We start from the raw sequence: 22270 nt of genomic DNA on the forward strand, positions 1-22270 counted from the left end.
AAGCATAGAACATATTTTGTTTTGAAGGTAGGAAAAATGCTGGTGAAATAGAAATAGAAAACTATCCAAGCTGATTCACATTATTGTATAGCAGAAACTAACACAATATTGTAAAGCAATTATAACTCCAATTTAAAAAATAAAGAATAAAATAACAAAATAATAAATAACAAAATAATAAAATAACAAAAATTACCCAGTATTTCATAACACTAAATTTTGCAGATATATTATTTTTTAATTCTCACAAGAATTCTAGTAAGTTGGCAGCCTAGAAAGTACTATCCCTATTTTACAAAAGTTGAAACAAATTCAGGGAAGTTAAATATGTCCCCCAAATCACATAGTAACTAGTGGTGAAGCTGAGACTTAACCAGTGAGAGTTTTATTTTGTTTTAAAGTTTATGATTTTTCATTCCACAATTCGTCTAACTAAAAAAAGAATGTCAGTCATTGGTATCAGGATTGAGGCAGATAGTACTGCATACTTGAACACCTCTTGTATTCTGCTCCCCTGAAAAAAGCAGTGCAAACTAAAGAAGGGAAAAAAAAAAAAACCTGTACTTCCGTTTCTTTTCCTTCTTGCTGTTAGCTCTGAGTTGGCTTAGCGAATAGTTTTGCAAGGCTTGTTTCACTTTGGGGCAAGGTTGAGCCCTGTATTTCAAACAAAAGACAGCCAGTTACTAACTTCTGGTTGCTAGGTGTGGCCTCTTTGAAATTCTATAAAATCAGAAGCTCAGGGTTCCACTTCCAGCACAAACCGTTCAGAGAAGAATCTCTCTTTAGTTCTTTGTACGGAGGTGAAAAAAACAAAAAGGTAAGTCTTGGTTTTCCTTTAAGTTTTGGCTGTTTTGATAACTTTTACTGTCAGTGTTTAATGTTACTACTGTAGAACTTAAGGCTACTGCACTTATATCTTTGACAAACATTTTTGTAAGATTACATTGGGAATTTATATTTTGGAAATCACAAATTGTAGTTTTATTTTTACTTAGTAAAATACAATTTTAAAAACAAGGAAACTTTGCTTAATACTGGCTTTCTGTACTGTTGGTGAGTTACCATGGAAAAGAAGAGATGAATGTGTTTGTTCCTACAAGCTATGAGTTTCCAGGATCTGTATGAACTTTATGTAGAAATCATGATGGATGGTGGGTGTTTGTGGGGACCCAGGCCTGAAGAACCCAGAGGTGGGTTCAAGGGACTTAAATAATTTATTTTTTTCTTAAAAAAAAAAAAGATTCAGATCTCATAGTGGAAATTATGCCCTTTGTAATTAACATTTTAAATTAATGTTATGTTCACTTACGCAGTATAAATAAATAAGAGGATCCACTTATTTCTTTTAGAGAGGGTGTGGCCACATTCTTTCCCCTGGAGCCTCTGTGTCACAGACTGGCTTTTCAAGTGCAGATTTGAAAACCTAAGGGGAAAGGAAACATTTCCTGGGTGGTGTCAGATAAGTTATCCCTTGGGAATGTCATTAGGGCCCTCTAAAAATTATTCCACTTAGTAGCATCTTGATTGTTGAATGAGCTAATGGTTGTAAAACTCCTTAGAAAAGCAAAAAGCATATCTAAAGTAGAGATTTTACTGGTGTTGGATGTATGTGCAAAAGTGAGGGATTTTTGAATCCTAACCATATATCTGGCTCTTGTTTATTACAACTGTTCCTTCAAGAATTTTTTCTTAGCTCATTCTCAGTGTTAAGTTAAATGATCTGATATCTAATTTTTAGTGCTAGTTAATCAAAAACTACGTACTTTTCTTGCCTAGTTTGTGTCTAAAATTATGTTTGGACTCCTCTGCCCACATGAATGTATTTTGGTAGGCACATTGCAGAACACCTCAAATGTGGTAAAATGCCAGTTTCATAATTTCAAAATTCCTAGCCTCTTCTCCTGAAGCTGGGTTACCACCCTAGCCCCAGGATCAACCACATCTGGCAGACAGCCATCATTTGACAGATGTTGACAGAATAGCTAATAATAATATTATTAAGAAACCAGCTAGAGTTTCGTGGTAATTAAATACTTTTTCAATCAGAAGATCTGCAAAGATTGGTTTCTATTGATGTTAGCTTGCTCAGCTGCTGCTTGATCTTCTCTAGACCCATTAAGTGATGACATATTTGAAACCAGCGGACATATTATTTTTCAGTGATAAACCAAAAGCTGTCTTTTGAGTAAATGATTTCCTCTTTCCTTAAAATGGGAGAGATTTTTATGAGAAAGATAACAGACACAATTTATGTAATACCTTCCTTCACTGTGGGCTTCCCTGGCAGCTCAGACCCTAAAGAGTCCTCCTACAATGCAGGAGATCCAGGTTCAATCCCAGGATCAGGAAGATCCCCTGGAAAAGGGAATGGCTATCCACTCCAGTATTCTTGCCTGGAGAATTCCTTGGACAGTGGAGCCTGGTGGGCTACAGTCCGTGGGTTTGCAAAGAGTCAGACACGACTGAGCGACTAACATCACTCCACTTTTCTTTCACTATGCTAATTTTTTCCACCTCCTGGTACTTGAGATGAAATTTAAGACTAGCATTTCAGAGCTGTAATGAATCTCAGCTACTGTGCATTCCAACTCTTATTTTTATAATTGGAGAGCCCTCCTCACCCCTAAAGTTAAATGCTTTCTTCAGGTCATACGGCCAGCTAAAGAGAGTCAAGATGTGGCTCAAAACTCCTCAGTTCTTATTTTTACATCCTATAGTTGTGGATAGAAAACATTAGTTAAATTAGTATAGATATTTTTCCTAAATAATTAGCACTGATACCCTATTTGTTCATTCAGTAATGCTTTCCAGCATACTAAGTACCAGGCATTCTGCCAGGCATGGTAGATTATCATTGCCCCCATGGAATGCCACTAAAAATATAGATGAGTAAATAGTAAGTGATAATGCAGAACAATAGGGGCAAGTGTAGGGGTGAAGGCAGGATGCTTTGGGAGAGCACAGATGGTTGGTCGCTTACCCCAGTGTTGAACTAAGGAAGGCCGGTCTGGAGGATGTGATGAGATCTAGGCTAAGTCCTCTCTAAGAAGCATCATTTAGGCAAAGAGAATTGGATATGGAGGATGAAATAGCATGCCAGGCAAACAGAACACCCTACTCAAAGGCCTGGAAGCGAAACATTCATGAAACTACCTTTCATAAAGTGTTTCTTCATAAGTCATGCCTTTGTACAGTCTAATTGTCTTTTCTCACATGAGTAGGTGTGGGAAAGACTTGTGAAATAGATAATCGAGGAAAAAACTACACAGGCCAAAGCACTGAAAAATAAACTCCCTCAGGCTGGGGTAAAACCTGCCACAGTCTCCATGGGCTTACTGTGAATGAATTTGATTCTTAACTATAGTGAAGTGAAGTCGCTCAGTCGTGTCCGACTCTTTGCGACCCCATGGACTGTAGCTGGAATTTTATTAATTTCCATGTAAATCAGTCTATAGATGTTCAATTTCATCTTCAAATTAGATGATGCTAAGGACTGAGATGATCTTGGTTTCAAGCTCATTGGTAGCCAGATTAAATATATATTGAGCCAAGGAATATTAAGAAAATAGGCTCTTAAATACCTAGTACATATTCTAAATGTTGCAACTAAAATAAAATAAAATAAATGTTGCAACTAAAAAGAAAGATGGAAAAAAGCCTCTTGTGAACTCATGGGATTATTAATTTTTTATTTTTAATGTACAATTCTAATTTCTAGACTGGATCATTCTCTGAATAGTAAAAATATGTGACAAACATTTATATAGCATGTTGCAGTCTATAAAATGTGTTTGCATGCATTATTTGTTGATAGTTAAGAAATCTTACCTTCAAATTATTAAGTGGGTTTTATCGAGTACAACACATTGGTTTTCATGCAGAGGTTAGGTATTGAAAAAACAGAATGGTTTAGCAATACAATTTGAGCAAAATATTTTTGCTGTTTGTGGTATTTGTAAGGTATGTTGCAACTATTCAAGGTTCTGTTAAAACATGGAGTTGCATTTGAGCACTTAACTAGCAGTATATGATCAAATCTATTTCCTGTAGGGAGTTTTTTTTTTTTTTTTTTAACATCCTGTCACAATCTTTGTATCTTTAAACTTTGCTGAGAGCTAGTGGATCTTATTAGGCTGAATTGAGATTCCATTTTCCTCTAATTGTTTTCCTGAAGAAGGTTCTATTCAGGCTACTTCTCTTTTCCAGACCATATTCCAGATCACTTTTTCAGGTCACCTAAATAGCTTCTGACCAAAATCTAGCAACACAGAAGATATGTCACAAAGCTGTATTCTCTATGGACATGTGTGAAACAAATTATTTAACCCTTTTATTTTTGTTATTTTGTATAATATAATCAATAGAGAAATATTTTCTAGTCTTTCTCAAGTTTATCCTTTTAAGAAATTAATGCATTATATAAGCATTTTTAAGTGAAAAAATTGTGATGTACAGTAAAGTTTTCATAAAATTTATTTTGAAGTTGTGAGGATCATTTTAAAAGTTATATTTGACAATATTCTTAATCTCCTCTTTGATCACTTTTGAAGTTTTTTGCTTCTAATTGAAAAAAGTGGAAATATTGGAATATCTGTTTCTATTACTGAGGGAAAAATTACTCCACTAAGTGACTGATTGTATCATTCATTTTGAGAATTCTACTTTCTAAAGGGCATGGATGAGATAAAAAATGGATATTTTAAATACCTGCAACCTTGCCAGAAATTGCAAGAAGTTTTGTATATGCCAATTAAGCAAGAGGAAAATGAAACTCCATGTGCCAACAACAGTTGCAGCGGATTATGGTGTAATAGGAACTAAAACCTTGTGCAAAATTGTACACCATGACTTCACCTCAGGAACTAACTTTAAATTGATCAGTTGCTGGGGGGAGAGATTAAATAAGTGCACAATATATTGGTTCTCCTCACAGATGACAGAACAGTAATTTGAACAATTCCCATGATAATTAAGTAGAGCTAGTTTCTGCTTTGGATATTATTTCCCTCATGTATTTAATCTCATTACTTAGAATTTCTGCCCCTTTTCAGCAGGTGGGGATTGAAATACCTTGAACATACCGGTAAAGAATCAGGCTATGGGTTTTACTCCTCATGAGTCATTTAGCTTCACAGGGAGAATTTGAAACTGCTAAGATCATCCTTCCAATCTCTTTCAGATGTACTCATAATAGCAGTCTCCAGAGAAATAAAAGGGTGTGGAGAGATCGATCAGCATAGACCTGGAGCTTAGGCTCCTAAAAAAAAAAAAAAAAAATCCTAGACAAAAAGGATCCTTGAGGGTTTCTTTTGTAGATAATGCAGTAAATGCATTAATTTTTTAACGTACTTCAAGTTTTAAACATATACATAGCTTATTAAATAAAAATATTGCTGAACGATGATAGTAAGTCAAGCAATTTTCTTTAACATACAGTTTTCCAATGGAGGGCATGCATGGTGCAGTTTCACTCTAAAGAATCCTGTTAGAGCAAAGCAGCTGGTATAAAATAATTCTTTCCCAGGATTATTTTGTATTGGTAAAAAAAGAAAAAACACACGTAGGATGAGAATTCAGACAGCTCAAATAGAAGAAATGTGAGTGTAGTGATTATTCCAGGTGCTGAAATAATTTTATACCAAGGAATGGAAAAGAAAACTGAATTATTTCAAGGAGAAATCTCACAAGAATATCTTTTTTTTTTTTTTTTAGGTAGAGTTTTGAGTTGGAATCCACTCCTGTAGATTGTCATAGATTATCTTACCTTATAAATGCCAAAATAATGTTCTTTCTCTACCCAATAGCTTTGTTCAAGTCCTCATTAACCCTACATGGATTCTCCCACAGCTTACTAAGTGGTCTCTAATCTTCCATCTTGCCCATCTCCTAGGCATTCTCTATGACACAGGATGAGTCATCTTTCTGAAATATAACTTAAAAAAAAAAAAACCATTAATGTTTATCCAAAACTTTGGAAACACATTTGAACTTTTAAATTTGAGCTTCTTGAGCTAATAAACTCTTTTCAACTTCCCTAATATGACAAGCTCCTCTGTTTTGTTCTCTTTAACTTTTTAGCCAATTTAATCTCAAACCTTCCCCCCAAAGAGTCTCAGATCACCCAGAACTTCCTCTAAGAATTCTTAAACTTTTGAGTTTTCTTAGGAAGAGCACATACTGGCTTTAAGTTCTTTGAGGCAAAGGATGTTTCAGTGTTTTTGTGTCCTCAGGGCTTGGTATACAGTGGGTGGTCTGTAAATTTAGGACAGTGAAATGAAACACCAGCTTCGCTCTTTACAGCCTATATATGCTTACTTATAGATGTCATCTGAGCCCTAAGGTTAGGCCTGAATATACTGAGAAAGAGCTACATTTCTGAGGCTTTGGGTTTCTGTTCAAAGGTAGTAGAGTCTCTTTAAAATAAATTCAAATCTAGGGACTTCCCAGGCAGTCTAGTGGTTAGCACTCTTGCTTCCACTGCAGTGGGTGCAGGCTCAGTCCCTGGTTGGGGAGCTAATATCCCACATCTTTTGGCATGCAGCATGGTCAAAAACACACTAAATCTAGCATTGTATGGTGCTCCTAAGAGTAATCCTGGAAAGTAAAAGCAAGGCAGCTCTATGTCTTACATATGTAAGAGAGTGGAGTGGTATGTATATGTGGTGAGTTTGTGGTTTGTAAAAACATCAACCTGTTTTCTTTTCAGATCCTTCAAAAATGGCAATGGTATCTGAATTCCTCAAGCAGGCCTGGTTTATTGAAAATGAAGAGCAGGAATACATTGTAAGTCGAGAGGAAATAAAATAACTTATTTAAATCGTAGTATTAAAATAGAAGCAAATGTAAGTGAATGGACAGTAATTTATTTCTCATTCACAGAAAACTGTGAAAGGATCCAAAGGTGGTCCTGGGTCAGCAGTGAGCCCCTATCCTACATTCAATCCATCCTCGGATGTTGAGGCCTTGCACAAAGCAATCACAGTTAAAGGTAATTCTGTCTTCCCCAAACAGTCCCCTCCTAGACATTTCAGAATGGCTACTGAAAAACAAACATGTGCAATGGAAAGAGTCTGCTTCGTTTTGAAGATACAAGATCTTTATCAATCTCATTTCTAACAGACTGAATGCTGAAGTCAGCACCTCTGTTCACACTTAAGGTGTGAACTAGGAACAAACACTGCAACACAGGGCTGGGGAGAATTTCTTCTTCCTTTGGTGTCTCAGACGGTAAAGAATCTGCCTGCAGTGCAGAAGATCCGGGTTCAATCCCTGGGTTGGGAAGATCTCCTGGAGAAGGGAATGGCAACCCACTCTAGTATTCTTGCAAGGAGAATCCCATGGACAGAGAAGCCTGGCAGGCTACAGTCCATGGGGTCACAAAGAGTAGGACACAAATGAGCCATTTTTTCACTTTCTCAGAGAGAAGAGAATGTCATCCCAAGTGCTTCCATCTGATATACAGAGTCGCATCCATGTCCCAGCCTGTTATAATTTATACTTCTTTGTTTTGTTAAGATCTTCATTTGAAGCATCTTGATAATGAATCATTTTTTGTCTGTTATTGACAATAAAGAAAATTGATTTTTAAAGTCTAGAGGCCCTTTATTTCCAGGTGTGGATGAAGCAACCATCATTGAAATTCTGACTAAGAGAAACAATGCACAGCGTCAGCAGATCAAAGCGGCCTATCTGCAGGAGAAAGGAAAGGTCGGTTGCAGTGGTTAATTTAGATAATTAATTTCAGTCATATTTATGTTTAAATATAGCGTTTGATGGGCTTCTCAGGTAGCGGTGGTAAAGAATCTTTGCCTGCCAATGCAGGAGACACAAGAGACATGGGTTTGATCCCTGGGTAAGGAAGATCCCCTGGAGTAGGAAATGGTAAGCCACTCCAGTATTGTTGCCTGGAAAATTGTATGGGCAGAGGAGCCTGGTGAACTACAGTTGATGGGACCGCAAAGAGTCGAATACAACTAAGTATGTGTGCATAGATTTTGAAATACAGTTGTCTAGTTCTTTCAGTCTCTAGCCACTGTTTTCCATTACAACTAAGTCTGGGATTACTGTATATATTTTCTTGGTTGCAGTGTAATCAATTCTATCAAATTTGCTGGTTTTATGCATTGTTTTGATTCTTTGCACATGTGGTGTTCTACATTGGAGATAAGCCTTTAACTTGAGCATAACAGACATCAAGATTACTGTTGGCAGTAAGAAATATGTTCTGATTGAAATGTGACTTCTGTTAAATTTTAAACTGAGCTGTTTAATGTCTGAATGTAAAGTTTATATGTATAATTCTACTTTAAAAGTAAGGTTTCTATTTTATACAAAATATGGGTAATTTTTTTAAGGAGTGTAGTTAGAAAACCACATAATGTCTGATTACAGTGCTTATTTGAAAAGTGCAAATCTCAATGGTTGGAAAAGTTATTAATACATTATTTTTAAAGTATTCTTATTACTATTTCTGTTAATACGCAATCCCTATCTTTTGAGCTTTGTCATTTATTCCCTCTATAAAAGATTGAGACTTCTATCCTTTAAGGAGTTATCAATAAATTCAGTAAATTTCATTCTAATCACTCTAGAACCAAAAAGATTAAGATATTAAATATTGGATACCCTTTTCTATGTAAAGGGAAGGAGCTATGAAAAATGGTTGGGTTTAGGACTCAGTAAGATTAGCTACACATCAAATAACACTGCTTTACTATATCACCTAATGTGTTATTTACTAAAAGGTTATATATCTTCTTATTATAGCCCCTGGATGAAGTTCTGAAGAAAGCCCTCCTCGGTCACCTTGAGGAAGTTGTTTTGGCTCTATTGAAAACTCCAGCCCAGTTTGATGCCGAAGAGCTCCGTGCTGCCATGAAGGTAAACCACCTGATTTAAACAAAGCTCCTTTCCTCAAATCATGTCCAAACCACTTATGCCTCCTAGTATATTCTCAACAACCAGCACAGGGCCACCCATCAGTGGTAATAAAATGAATAAGTGAATGAATAAATAAATGAAAAAATAGATGCTGGTGTTAACGACTATGCTCTTTCCACTATCTTCATGATGTTACCATATTTAATAGATCTCACTTTGTATTTATTTGCCAAAATATTGGCATTAAACCCATTTTGTTTTTTAAGCAATATAATACATACTTTATTGCAATTAATAAATATTGTGGATATTTATTAAATGTGAGAAATTTACTAAATGTCAGATTCAGACAAATTTTGGAACATAATAACTAGTTGATACTTTTGAATGAAGATTTTTCTACATTTCTTCTTTTTTTTTATTAATCTTTTTCAATTCAGGGCCTTGGGACTGATGAAGACACTCTGAATGAAATTCTGGCATCAAGAACTAACAGAGAGATCAGAGAAATTAACAGAGTCTATAGAGAAGGTAAGTTTTAATGCCTAACAGTCCCAGTGTCTTAGTTGAAAAGGAATTCTGATATACTTTTTGAAAAATTGAGTGTGGATGTTAATTATGGGAAAAGTACATATTAAAATATTTCTTTCATTGTCTGTCACAGGTCTTTCACAAGCACATATGGTTACCAGACACATTAGAGTTGGTGGGGTACAAATAAGGGACACGATTGTTTCAGTCCTCATCAACTTTGCACTTTAAAAAAATTGTATGTCTGGGACAAATGGCCACATAGTATTGCAATGAAACCCTCAGTTCAAAGCTCTGAATGTAAAGAATTTTCTAAAAACATTTCCTACTTTTCAGAGATTCATTTCATAAAAATGTCCCGTTGTCTTTTCACTTTGAAAAGATAACAACAACAAAAACAAGCAAACAAAAACCCTCCAAACATTTGTCCTTGAAAAGGAAAACAGCTTGGTGCTTATAATTCTCTGATGGACGCTAACTTTACCATTATGAACATAAATGACTTACTCACTGTTAACATTCAGTTAGATTCATGGGGATGAGAGACTAGCCATGGCTCATTTTATCTATTCAGTGAAATATCTCATTTCAATGGTATGCTTAACACTGTAAACAGGATATCTGCAAATGGGTCCTGGGCAGTGCTGAGTCATCACTGTTTTCTTTTTCTAGTTTCCCAAGCCTCTTGTTTTTTTTTTTTTTTTGTTTTATTTTCCCAACCCAATATGTAGCACCATAGAGGATCGTTCTGCGTGATTTTAAAACCAAGCACAGAGAATACAATAGTCCTCGTGTATTATTTTCACAGCAATCTAATAAAGGAATCAGAATGTTTCGATTCTGCAATTCTTACCTTATTATCAATATTTATCTTAGGTCCATTTATCAGTGACAGTCATCAAGAGGGGCATTATTACTATTTTTTTTTTATTTTGTAAAACATAGTTTACAAAGGCAAATAGCCATAAATTATTCCTGAGGTACAGTTCAATGACTGTTTATTAAAATGTTCTGCCTTCTAGTCAACTATAAATTCAGGTAAATTTTTGCTGAAAAAATAATAACAGCATTATTTTTTAATGTTAAGTAAGGGTGTTTAACAAAGAAACATTTTAAATCTTTATCTACTGTAGATGTGTATACATACACATATGCATACATAACTAAATTATATTCCATATAAGATATTTATCATTTCAAAGTAAATAAATACTCTATGTTCAAGCAAGCACTTTGTTTTATCCTTTTTAAATAACTGTTCTATTCACCCCATTGCTTAAATTCTGGTATAGTTTATTTCAGAAATAGTTATCTAGTAATGTATTCCTGTGCAATTTATTCTTGTTAGCAAAAGCTTTAGGGCTGTAGAGTTTCATTCACAGTATTATCTAAATTGTTTTAATTGCCTTATAGGAAATAAATTTGATGATCAAAAATTTTACTCGCTCTGATTTCGCTTTATTAAAAAATAAAACTATTTGAAATGTGTTCCATAAATCATTGAACATTTGGCATTGCAAGTTGTGAACCAATATAGAGATGTTACATATTATTACCATCACCATTATCACTAGTTTACTACAAAATATACTTTTCCTATTTCTCAGAACTGAAGAGAGATCTGGCTAAAGACATCGCCTCAGACACATCTGGAGATTATGAGAAGGCTTTGCTTTCTCTTGCTAAGGTATAACTAAAATAGATCTGGAAATATCTCTTCTTTGATGAAAAGTAAAATCTTAGATTTCATCTCTCTCTAGAAATGAGCAATTCACTCCTTTTTCTGCAAAGAATATTACTCATCTGATTTTAAGAGCATAAATAAGCCATGTGATTATATGCTAGAAAACTACTTACACGAGAATGGGATATTTTCCAGGGTGACCGATCCGAGGAGCTTGCTGTAAATGACGACTTGGCTGATTCAGATGCCAGGGTAAGCAAGTGCTTATGAATACTCCTAGAATCCACTTTGCTACTTCAATTAGGTCCGACCTGAGGTGAGGTACTACTTGAGGGCCTCCGTGTGAAAGCAGATATGAGGTTCTCCAAAAGGATTATGGCACCTAATGTCCATTCCCTGAAGGATGCCCACCAGCCAGGACTCAAACAATCCATGAGAGGAAATGTGGTCTTTATGTTTTCAATGGTTGCACTGTTCATGAAGCTGGAGAGGATTGAGAAAGAATAGTAAAAATTTGATCTGTTATTGAGAAAACTCTGAATTTTTATTTTACCAGGTATAAGAAAGTAAAAGTGAAAAGAATAAACACATCTAACAATTCTTTAAACAGTGAACATGGGTTTAGAGGTGTAAGTTTATATTGTAAAAATATTATGGTAATGATATTAAAATTATAAAGGTTATAGCATTTATATACTTTCAAGTATATTATTATATATTGTTTCAGTGAGTTTGCTTGTTTTTTAATACATCAGTCTATTGGCAACATTAGAAAAACTGTGTCATTTTGGGACTTGGAATTTTTGTTAAAAAAATGGCATCTAGTATTTACATATGCTGTTCTCATGGTACAGTTAATATTCTCCACAAATTCATCACAGTGAGTTAGTAAAAATAGAAACTTACTTGACTACTCCACTCTCTTCACTGTATCAGTGCATTATCCTGCACATAACAGGCATTTATTGACTTTTGTTGAATAAATGCATCTATATCAGTTGTTTGCTCAGAAAGTCCTGAATAACTTTGAGTAACTGCCCATAGTAAGAAATTACTCTTATTTGCTTGTGATACTTCTGAATTTGCTTTCCATTGTAAGACTATCAGGGAGCTTCCCTGGTAGTCCAGTGGTTAGGAATCCGCCTTGCAATGCAGAGGACACCAGTTCAATCCCTTGTCCAGGAAGATCCCACATGCCTTGGGGCAACTAAGCCCATGTGCCACAACTACTGAGCCCATGTGCCTAGAGCCGGTGCTCTGCAACAAGAGAAACCACTGCACACTACAGCTAGAGAATAGCCCCTGCTCTCTACAACTAGAGAAAGCCCACGTGCAGCTGCAAAGACCCAGTGCAGGAAAAAATTAAGTAAAAAAAGACTATCAGGGCTCTTAGATGTATATTTATGGCCATTACATGGATTAGTGTGACCCAGGAGGAGGGTGGTAATTAACGTTTCAAAGGTAACAGAGCATGTTGGTGACAATAAGGCAGAGATTATCTTTTCCATTTACAAAAGAGGAAAGACTGTAGTTTAATAATGTGAAACTACATAAGATTACTAAGATATCTTAGTACTAATATCTAGGAATGATTAAGTTGCCGAGTCAGAATTTGAATCCAGAAATTCTTACATCAAAATTCAACATCTAGGTAATGGTTGAATTATTGATTTATTAGTACCATTCACTGAAAATTACTTTGAACAATAAAGTAAAAGTAAAAATTAGAGAGTGTCCCTTGAAGTTTTCTTGATACAGAATGTAATCTTAAAGCGAGTTAACTCAATAAACATTTATTTTGCATGCATAGATTCAGTCTCTAGTGTTTGCAAGGCAACTTGAGAGATTATGGAAGATACTTGACAAAACAAGGTTTCCATCTCTAAGGAGCTTGTAATCTTAGCATTGCCACCTGCTCTGATTGTATTGGACACAAAGCAGCTGCCTCCAAAATCTTTGAAGAGATCTGGCATTCTTATGCAGATATCAAGTCCTCAGATGGTCAAGTGTTTGTTTTTCTGTTTCTTAACAGGCCTTATATGAAGCAGGAGAAAGAAGAAAAGGGACAGATGTGAATGTGTTCATTACCATTCTTACCACCAGGAGCTATCCCCATCTCCGCAGAGGTAAGAAGAAAACAAATGTTCCCTGGGACTGTTTGCAGAAGTCACTTTTTTTTTTTTTTTAATGAGGACAAGCAAGAGAAAGGAAAGGGCTTCCCTGGTAGCTCATATGGTAAAGAATCTGCCTGCACTGCAGGAGACCTGGGTTCGATCCCTGGGTCAGGAAGATTCCCCAGAGAAGGGAATGAATGGCAAATACACTCCAGTATTCTTGCCTGAAGAATCCCATGGTCAGAGGAGCCTGGCAGGCTGTAGTCCATGGGGTCGCAAAGAGTTGGACATGACTGAGTGACTAACACTTTCAAGAGAAAGCAAGAAAGAAATCATAATCAGTGGCACTCCGAAACCAAACAGATGCAGTGCTCCTGATCTCTTATTGCTACTTGTGCATTTGTCCAGCTTTGTACAGACACCACCTGATAGTATTTGAAACACATTTTATGACTTTGGCATGTAGAACATTAGTTTGTTATTTTTACTATTTTTTTCCCTCAAAATATTTGGAATAGGTCTGACAATATATACATGTAAAACAGAACACATGAAATTACAATGAAGAAAAAAACACCTGAGGCTAAGTGAAGAAAAGAGTATCTAGAAACCCCAGAAACAAAAGCTAAAAGAGAGTTCGTGCCACAAGATTTAGCCCTGAGTGTTTTGGAAGTCAAGACAAAGTGCAGGTCGTGATGATTACTTCAAGTTTATTGTTTGTTAACAGCACTCTGTTAGCACTCTGAGATTAGAATTATGAGGAATCTACAACACAGATCTTTATATAAAGAAAGATCCATTTGCTGTGACACCTGGCTCTGATGTAGAGTTATGGCTGTCAATCAAATGTCACTTCTAATAAATGTCAACATTTGCAAAAATTTTCCCAAAATACACAGAAGCACAAAAATAGCCATGTGAATTACATCCTTCAGAGAAGATGATGTATCCAAAATATGCTCAGATGAATAGTTAGATTTACATTGTGTTTTTTGAAGTTCAGTCCTCCTAAGGAATGCTTTGGGCTTCCTAGGTGGCGCTAGTGGTAAAGAACCTGCCTGCCAATGCAGGGTATGTAAGAAATGAGGGTTCGATCCCTGGGTTGGGAAAATCCCCTGGAGGAGGGCATAGCAACCCATTCCAGTATAAGCCTGGAGAATCCCATGGCCAAAGGAGCCTGGCAGGTGACAGTCCCATGGGGTCACAAAAAGTCAGACACGACTGAAGTGAGTTAGCATACACATAAGAAATGCTTTGACTTCGTGGCCATGCCTGATTTTGCTAGTTTGCTAAAAAAAAAAAAACAGGATGTTTTGTACATCTCTAAATTTAAACTTAATATTCAGTGTTTCAGAAATATTCCAAGTATAGCAAGCATGACATGAACAAAGTTCTGGACCTGGAGTTGAAAGGTGACATCGAGAAATGCCTCACAGTTATTGGTATGTAGTCCTGGAGGGGGAAGAGTTTTCTAACTTGAAATTGTATTGTCAATGTTGTCCAATAATTTATAAAATATAATAATAAGACAAAAACTCATATATAATTTATGTTGCAAATAGAGGTACCATGTAAGATAATTGGCAATAAATATTTAGCTAAAGTGATGCAATAGTCTTGTTAGTGATTACAGGTATTATTTCCTTGATTAAAAAGATGAGCAGGTGGAAAATACTGAGCATCTACTTGTACCATGCAATATATCAGGCTGGGCATGGCACAAAGGGAAGTCAAAATGGTCATTAAGAGCATGGCATTTGGAATTAGATAAATGAAGGTCTATATCCTGGTCTGTCACTTGCTGAGTAATCTTGGGCAAGCTTAAAGGATTTAGACCTTCAGAAGAAAAGAATTTTAAAGTTTTCCCTTTTATTCAGATGACTAGTCGAGGTTTGGAAACCTACATTATAAAGCAGTGCTTCTCAAACATTAATGTGCACATGAATCCTTTGGGAATCTTGCTAAAATGTAGATTCTAATTCAGTAGGTCTGGGTGGAAACTGGAAGTCTGCATTTCTAACAAATTCTCAGTTGACACCAGTTCTTTTAGTCCATAGATCACACTTGGAGTAAGAAGGTAGAGAATCTTCTTATTACTGATTGACACATCTGTTAGTATTTTATTTGGCAGTTGCCTTATATTTTATGACTGTCCTGTCCCACTTGGATTTTTTTCTCTTATTACAACAGGAAAAAAAGTATTTCTTGCCTGCCAACATGGCCTTTAACATATCTACTGGTTTCCTTGTTTTCATGAAGAGTATACTCAGGATAGCATGAACTATTGAAGTTGCTATCAGTGGGCTTAGGATAATAGGAGATAAATGATACTGTCAGATGACAGAATATTCAAAATCACCGTCTAGAAATAGCTTCTTTTAAGCCAAATATCCCTTACTAGGGGTGGATGATGAGGAACAGGAAAAGAGAACAGAATCTTACTTGAAAACCTCTGTATTTCTATTTCTTTCATATGTATCTTTCTTCTTTTGTGGTAAAGATGTCAACTAAAACATGCCTCTCTTACAGTGAAGTGTGCTACAAGCCAGCCAATGTTCTTTGCTGAGAAGCTCCATCAGGCCATGAAGGTAACATATGATTTGCTTTGGGGAAAATATTCCTGTGTATGGAGAGAACAGAAAATCCCATATGGTTTAAAAATTACATTTATTTTTTAATATCTTTTCATTAAAAGATTATTTTCTATCCAATGCAAGAGGTAATACACTTCTTAAAATAAAGTTCTGTTAGACTTGTTATACTCTTTTATAGGTAAGATAGTAAGGTGAGCTTGAAAGCAATTTGTAGATTACTCATGATTTGTGTAAAATCTGAGTCAGCAGAGGAAGGGCGATATACTTCCTCTTTTAATGTATGATTTTAGCAACCTGCTAAGATTGTAAGCTTTACAATCTCTTCTAAATTTTATCTTTTTTATTATTTTGCCTTCCATGGCATTGCTTAATATGTCATTCTAAGATTTTAAAATGTCATTCTAAGCTCATTAAAGTGTAAGGTGTTGTTAAGATGTATTTGAGATATCACTTTAAGTACTGCACTTTATTGTCTAGCTTGCATTTTATTATATAGGATGGTACCTATATACTTGTGAAAAGTTATGAAGTTGTCTATTTTTTCCCTTTGCAACTCCAAAGTAAGGAAGTCTTAGGAGAAAGCAATCTAACCATTCAATTAATAGAAAAGAGTCCCTGTGATGTGATAGGCATGTTCTACCAGGTAGTTGGCAGTACAGTTCCTGACCCCATGCCTGCTGTTACCTAGTGAGGTTACTAGATGGGTAATGAGAACACCTAGTATTGTAAATGAGAAGAGGGACCTGTGTCCCAGACTTTGGAAAGCAGTGTAGGTGTCAGCTAAATTACAACATGCTATTTGAACAGGAATTAGCCAGATGAGTGCAGAAGTGTAAGGAATGAAGGGATAAAGCAAGTCTGGTCCTGGAGGAGAACACAGCATGTCCCTTTCAGGATAATAAATATAATTAGAGTGATGGTACATGGTGGAAGAAGTTGTAGAATTAGGCAGGGCATTGTAAGCCCAGGTAAAATGATTGATTTTCATCCTAAAATTAACAGAAGGTCACTAAAAGGTTTTAAGCAGATGAATCAAATGATCAGATTTACAACTTAGAAAGTTTACTTTGCAATTCTTGAATAGCTTAGACAGAGGAAAGACTGGATAGTGGAAGATCAGTTAGGAGGTTTTAAAAGCTCTCTATATAATTCTCTTGTCACAGTTGAGTTCGTGTCATTTTATTACCACTTGTTTGAAGTGTGTGTGTTTGTGCATATATTACTGTGGAAATAGTTTCTCCGTAAAAACTATATAGGTTAGCAAAAGAGCTTCACATTCAAACCCACATCCTACCTTAAAAGTAAGCTTGGAATATAAGGGACACTTGCCATCATTTGTTTCTGACAGGGTATTGGAACTCGTCATAAGACACTGATCAGGATTATGGTTTCCCGCTCTGAAATTGACATGAATGACATCAAAGCATGCTATCAGAAGTTGTATGGCATCTCTCTCTGTCAAGCCATCCTGGTATGTTGTAATTCTCATAATGTTACCCCCACAAATGATAATTTTTTTGCAACTTCTTCATAAAGAAGGGCTGACTTACTGTATCCATAAATTACATATATAAGATTCATTTGTTATATTAAGATACAGAGAATTTTCTTGTGGTCTAGTGGTTAAGACTATATACTTTAACTGCAAGGGACATGAGTTTGATCCCTGGTTGCTGAACTAAGATCCCACTTGCTGCACAGTATGACCAAAAAATAAAAATTTTTAAAAAGATACATAATTTAAAGTAAATTGAACTTTCACTGGTAAAATCTACTAGTGAGTTCTATGTAGAAAGACTGCAGATTTTTCAATAGTCATGGAAACAGTTTACCATACATACATTTAGCAATCAAAATACTTTGGTAGAGATATATAATGATTTATGTTGCAATAAATATTGATCAGAGGATTAGAAACTTTTTACTCTAAAATTTTCCTTAACTTTGTCATATGTAGAAGATATAGAATGCATGTTCAAGTTAGAAAGTAAAAAAGAAAGACAAGTCAAGGAGTTTTGAACTTAATGAAAGATGACTATTTAAATTCAATTTGAAAATAAATAAATAAATAAATAAATTCAATTTGACATTTATATTGGATAACAAAAATCTAACATGAAAATTGAGACTATCGTGGACTTGTAACCTTCACTCTGGTGTAGCAAGTCAGAGGTGATATGAAATTATATTTTGCTATATTTATTCTGTGTTATATTTCATTCTTGGAAAATAATGGCTTTAATGTAGAGTAATCGAGAGAAGTTTGCAATCTGAATTTTGAAAGCTATTGCTTTCATATAATCAATTAAAAATACCAGTTATCTGCTATATAAATTTTATTAATTAAATAAGTGATATTCTTATCCAAGATCCTAAAAAATTGATATACTGTGATGTATGTTAAGCCTAATACAATAATTAGTCTACAATTTAAAAATATTTTCTATTGATTGTGGTCTCAGGTAGCATTAAGTATACTTTATTTTTATCAACAGGATGAAACCAAAGGAGATTATGAAAAAATCCTGGTGGCTCTCTGTGGAAGAGACTAAACATTCCTTTGATGATCTCAGGCTTTTTTATCAGAAGACTTTTTAATCATCTTTTCATTCCATATCATAGATTTAAATAGTAAAGTTTCTTCAATAGAAATATAGTCTAGTAACTTCTTCCTGAAAAATAGCCTATAAATCATTTTTTGTATTACAACTCTTTATAGATACAAAAATTTTTTTAAAATATGGTTATTCCAAACTATAAAACCCTACAAAGAGGTTGTTCTAGTAACAATGCCTAAGAAAAATATTTACCTTGCAGAAAATAAAATGATTTTACAGGACAGTTGGTGTGTTACTGATTTTTCTATTCTGATTTTCTTTTGTGTGTAGTGCAGTTGCTTAATTTGATATCAAGGGACAGGAATCTGAATTTTATATTATGATCACTTGTTGAAATAGATTTTGCATATTAAATAAAATATTCACAGAGTTAGAAACTGTACTTTTTACATTTTTCCATCTTCGTGTGTGTGCTCAGTTGTGTCTGACTCTTAGTGACCCCATGGACTATAGCCTGCCAGGCTCCTCTGTCCATTAAATTCTGAGCAACTAACACTTTTACTTTGCATTGTATGTATTGTAGCTCAGATGGTAAAGACTGTCTGCAATGCAGGAGACCTGAGCTCAATCCCTGGGTTGGGAAGTTCCACTGGAGAAGGGAATGGCTACCCACTCCAGTCTTCTTGCCTGGAGAATTCCAAGGATGAAGGGGACTGGCAGGCTCCAATCCATGGGATCACAAAGAGTGGAACACAACTGAAGAACTAACCCTTTTACCATCTGGTTACAGATTATTGAGATGGTATCTCTGTATAATAGTGGAATTTATTGCATCAGCATTGTAACAGTTGAACATTCTGCTATATTTCATGAACCAGTACAAAGATGAAATGGCATCAGCAATAAAAATTCCTCACTTTTTAAAAAAATGGTAGTTGCATGTATCAGTCAGTTCAGTTCAGTCACTCAGTCGTGTCTGACTGTTTGCGACCCCATGAATTGCAGCACGCCAGGCCTCCCTGTCCATCACCATCTGCCGGAGTTCACTCAAACTCACGTCCATCGAGTCAGTGATGCCATCCAGCCGTCTCATCCTCTGTTGTCCCCTTCTCCTCCTGCCCCCAATCCCTCCCAGCATCAGTCTTTTCCAATGAGTCAACTCTTCGCATGAGGTGGCCAAAGTACTGGAGTTTCAGCTTTGTATAGATTTCTAAGAAACTATCAAACTGATTTCCAGGATGGTGTACCATTTTACTTTCCCACAATAAATGTATAAGTAATCTAGTTTCTCCACAACTTCATCAGCACTTGACATTGTCACTATTTTGTATTTTGACATTGTCTATTTTTTTATTGTTGAATTTTGAGAACTTTTTATAAATTCTAGATATTAGTCCTTTGTCAAATATGTGGTTTGCAAATATTTATTTTCAGTCTGTAGCTTTTTATCATCTTAATAGATAAAATACTTTCTCAGAGGCAATATTTCAAATTTTAATGAGGTTCACTTTTTCCTTTTAATGATTTTGCTTTTGGTGTCACAATCTACAGACTCTTTGCCTAAACTTAGGTCCTGGAAATTTTCTCCTCTGTTTTTCCTCTGAGTTTTATAGTGTTTCATTGTCTATTTCAGTTTGTGATTCATTTTGAACTAATTTTTGTGTAACATGTGAGATGAGACTTGGTCAAAATTCTTTTATTTACTTATGAATATCCAATTGTTCTCACACCATTTGTATAAAAGGCTATTTTTCTTTTATTGAATTGCTTTTGCACTTTTGTAAAAAAATCAAAATTTTCCTATGAGAGTATTCTTACCACAGAGGTGATAATTTATTCATTCCCCAAATAATTCAGCTGGGTATTAAAATTCTGACTATATCTTAGCTTTATTCACTTAATTGTAGCTTTATTTGCCTTAATTACCTTTCCTTCACTTTCCTCCACGTACATCTTATGGAACAACCATGATGACTTGGCCCATAACATATTAGCCAAACTGAGGCTAGTAGTAAAAAGTGAAAGTGAAGTCGCTCAGTCGTGTCTGACTCTTTGCAACCCATGGACTGTAGCCTACCAGACTCCTCCATCCACGGGATTTTCCAGGCAAGAGTACTGGAGTGGGGTGCCATTTAGACATGCTGCTTATTACGTCGCTGACTTTTTTAGTTCTTTTGTTACTATATGTGATACCTCCCTTGTGTGATGGATTGAGAAGTACCTGAGTGGGAAACTAGAAGGAACGTGGTGCTGGTTCATTGAGACAGGATGGATTTATCCAGGTGTTTTTGTTGTCACTGTTCTAAACATAAGGTCAAGGTGGATCAAATAATATTTCTGCCAGTTGAAACTGTGGGGCTTCCCTGGCATCCAGTGGTTAAGAATTTGTGCTTCCATTGCAGGGGCATGAGGAAACTAAGATCTGACATGCCACTTGGCATGGCCAAAAAAAATTCTGCTGGGGAATTCTCTGGCAGTCCAGTGGTTAGGACTCCATATTTTCACTTCAGAACTGCAGGCGGCATGGGTTTGATCCCTCGTTGAGGAAACAAGATTTTACAAATGCCCTGCTGGGCAGCCAAAAAAAAAAGAAAAAGATTGAGTCCACACTTCCTCCTCTTCTAAATTATAAAGAAACTGCCTAACCTTGTTATTCTTCTTTTCCTGTCTTACCATCCCCATCCATTTTCTACTCTTTTTTGCTCCCCTCTGGAAATTGACTTCTGAAGACTTCACCCTACAAGCTCACTTATCTTCTGACTTCTGGGTGAATTCAGGCCTTGGGAGAAAAAGGGAGATCAGGAGGAGGTATTCCTTCTATAGAGATTTTATACAGATTTATAAATCTGATTCTATACAGGTTTATTAACATGTGTGTTCTACAAGTATAACATCTTATGGATGGCCCAAGCTCCCAAGAATTTTTTTTTTTTAGAACTTTCCTTTCTTGTTACTCGGATCCTGGAATTCATGCTGATACTGGTCCTTGGGCGCTGCAAGATGCAATGTTGTTTCCTATAACCTGCTCCACCTCTAAATAGTCCCTTATTTAACACTTAACAGGTAACTCCCAGCTTGGGGGGCCAGTCTTTTCCTGCTAGGACTCTGTATGGTGATACTTTTCAGAGATACTAACCTACATGTTTTATAAAAAACTACTTGAGAGGCTCCTGACTAAATTGCAGATTCTAGGCTAGGTAAGTGGATACACAGTTGAATAGGAGAGTATGAAGTAAGTAAGTAGAGATATAAAGAAACATTTTAGAAGATAAAAGTATATAACTCTATGATCCATGGAAGAAAAACATTGATTAGACTTCATTAAAATGAAAAACTTCTGCTCTGTAAAAGATACTGTTAAGAGAATGAGAAAACAAGTCATAGACCTGGAGAAAATCTTTGCAAAACATCTGATAAAACACTAGCATCCAAAACATATATAAAGAAAACAATAGCCTAATTTAAAAAGGGCTTGCCAGGTGGCGCTAGTGGTAAAGAACCCGCCTGCCAATGCAGGAGACATGAAGACATAAGAGACATGGGTTCCACCCCTATGTCGAGAAAATTCACTGGAGAAGGGCATGGCAGCCCACTTCAGTATTCTGGCCTGGAAAATCCCCTAGACAGAGGAGCCTGGCAGCCTACAGTCCACAGGTTCACAAAGAGTTGGACGTGACTGAAACGATTTAGCATGCATGCACCTAAATTAAAAAGGAACAAAAGATCTGAATAAATATTTCACCAGAGAAGATACACAGATGGCAAATAAGCATATGAAAAGATGCTCTATATCATACATCAGTAGTGAATGGAAAATTAAAGCGAATGAAACACCACTATACATTTATTGGAATGGCCAAAATCCATTCCAAGTGGAGTAACAGAAAAGTCGTATTCATTGTTCATAGG

At 35.7% G+C, this 22270-nt stretch overlaps 1 protein-coding gene across 1 annotated transcript; it reads left to right on the top strand.

Annotated features, from left to right (window-relative positions):
- Positions 1-517: 517 nt before the first annotated feature.
- On the top strand, positions 518-19290 carry ANXA1 (annexin A1). Its single transcript, XM_061425550.1, has 13 exons — positions 518-817; positions 6707-6783; positions 6880-6988; positions 7613-7707; positions 8767-8880; positions 9321-9411; positions 11019-11098; positions 11291-11347; positions 13128-13221; positions 14556-14651; positions 15739-15797; positions 17152-17274; positions 18299-19290. Exons 2-13 carry the CDS (start codon positions 6718-6720, stop codon positions 18353-18355), a joined length of 1041 nt encoding a protein of 346 aa, XP_061281534.1. The 5' UTR covers positions 518-817; positions 6707-6717; the 3' UTR covers positions 18356-19290.
- Positions 19291-22270: the final 2980 nt, after the last annotated feature.

The sequence above is a fragment of the Bos javanicus genome, chromosome 8, assembly GCF_032452875.1.
Source record: "Bos javanicus breed banteng chromosome 8, ARS-OSU_banteng_1.0, whole genome shotgun sequence".
NCBI classification, from domain to species: Eukaryota; Metazoa; Chordata; class Mammalia; order Artiodactyla; family Bovidae; genus Bos; species Bos javanicus.

What these genes read in the sequence shown, in the direction of transcription:
- ANXA1 (XM_061425550.1), top strand. Translation starts at nt 6,718, where the DNA reads ATGGCAATGGTATCTGAATTCCTCAAGCAGGCCTGGTTTATTGAAAAT. An exon ending in TAACAGAGTCTATAGAGAAG is followed by an intron (nt 9,412 to 11,018) that starts GTAAGTTTTAAT and finishes CCTATTTCTCAG; the next exon opens with AACTGAAGAGAGATCTGGCT. An exon ending in AGCTCCATCAGGCCATGAAG is followed by an intron (nt 15,798 to 17,151) that starts GTAACATATGAT and finishes TGTTTCTGACAG; the next exon opens with GGTATTGGAACTCGTCATAA.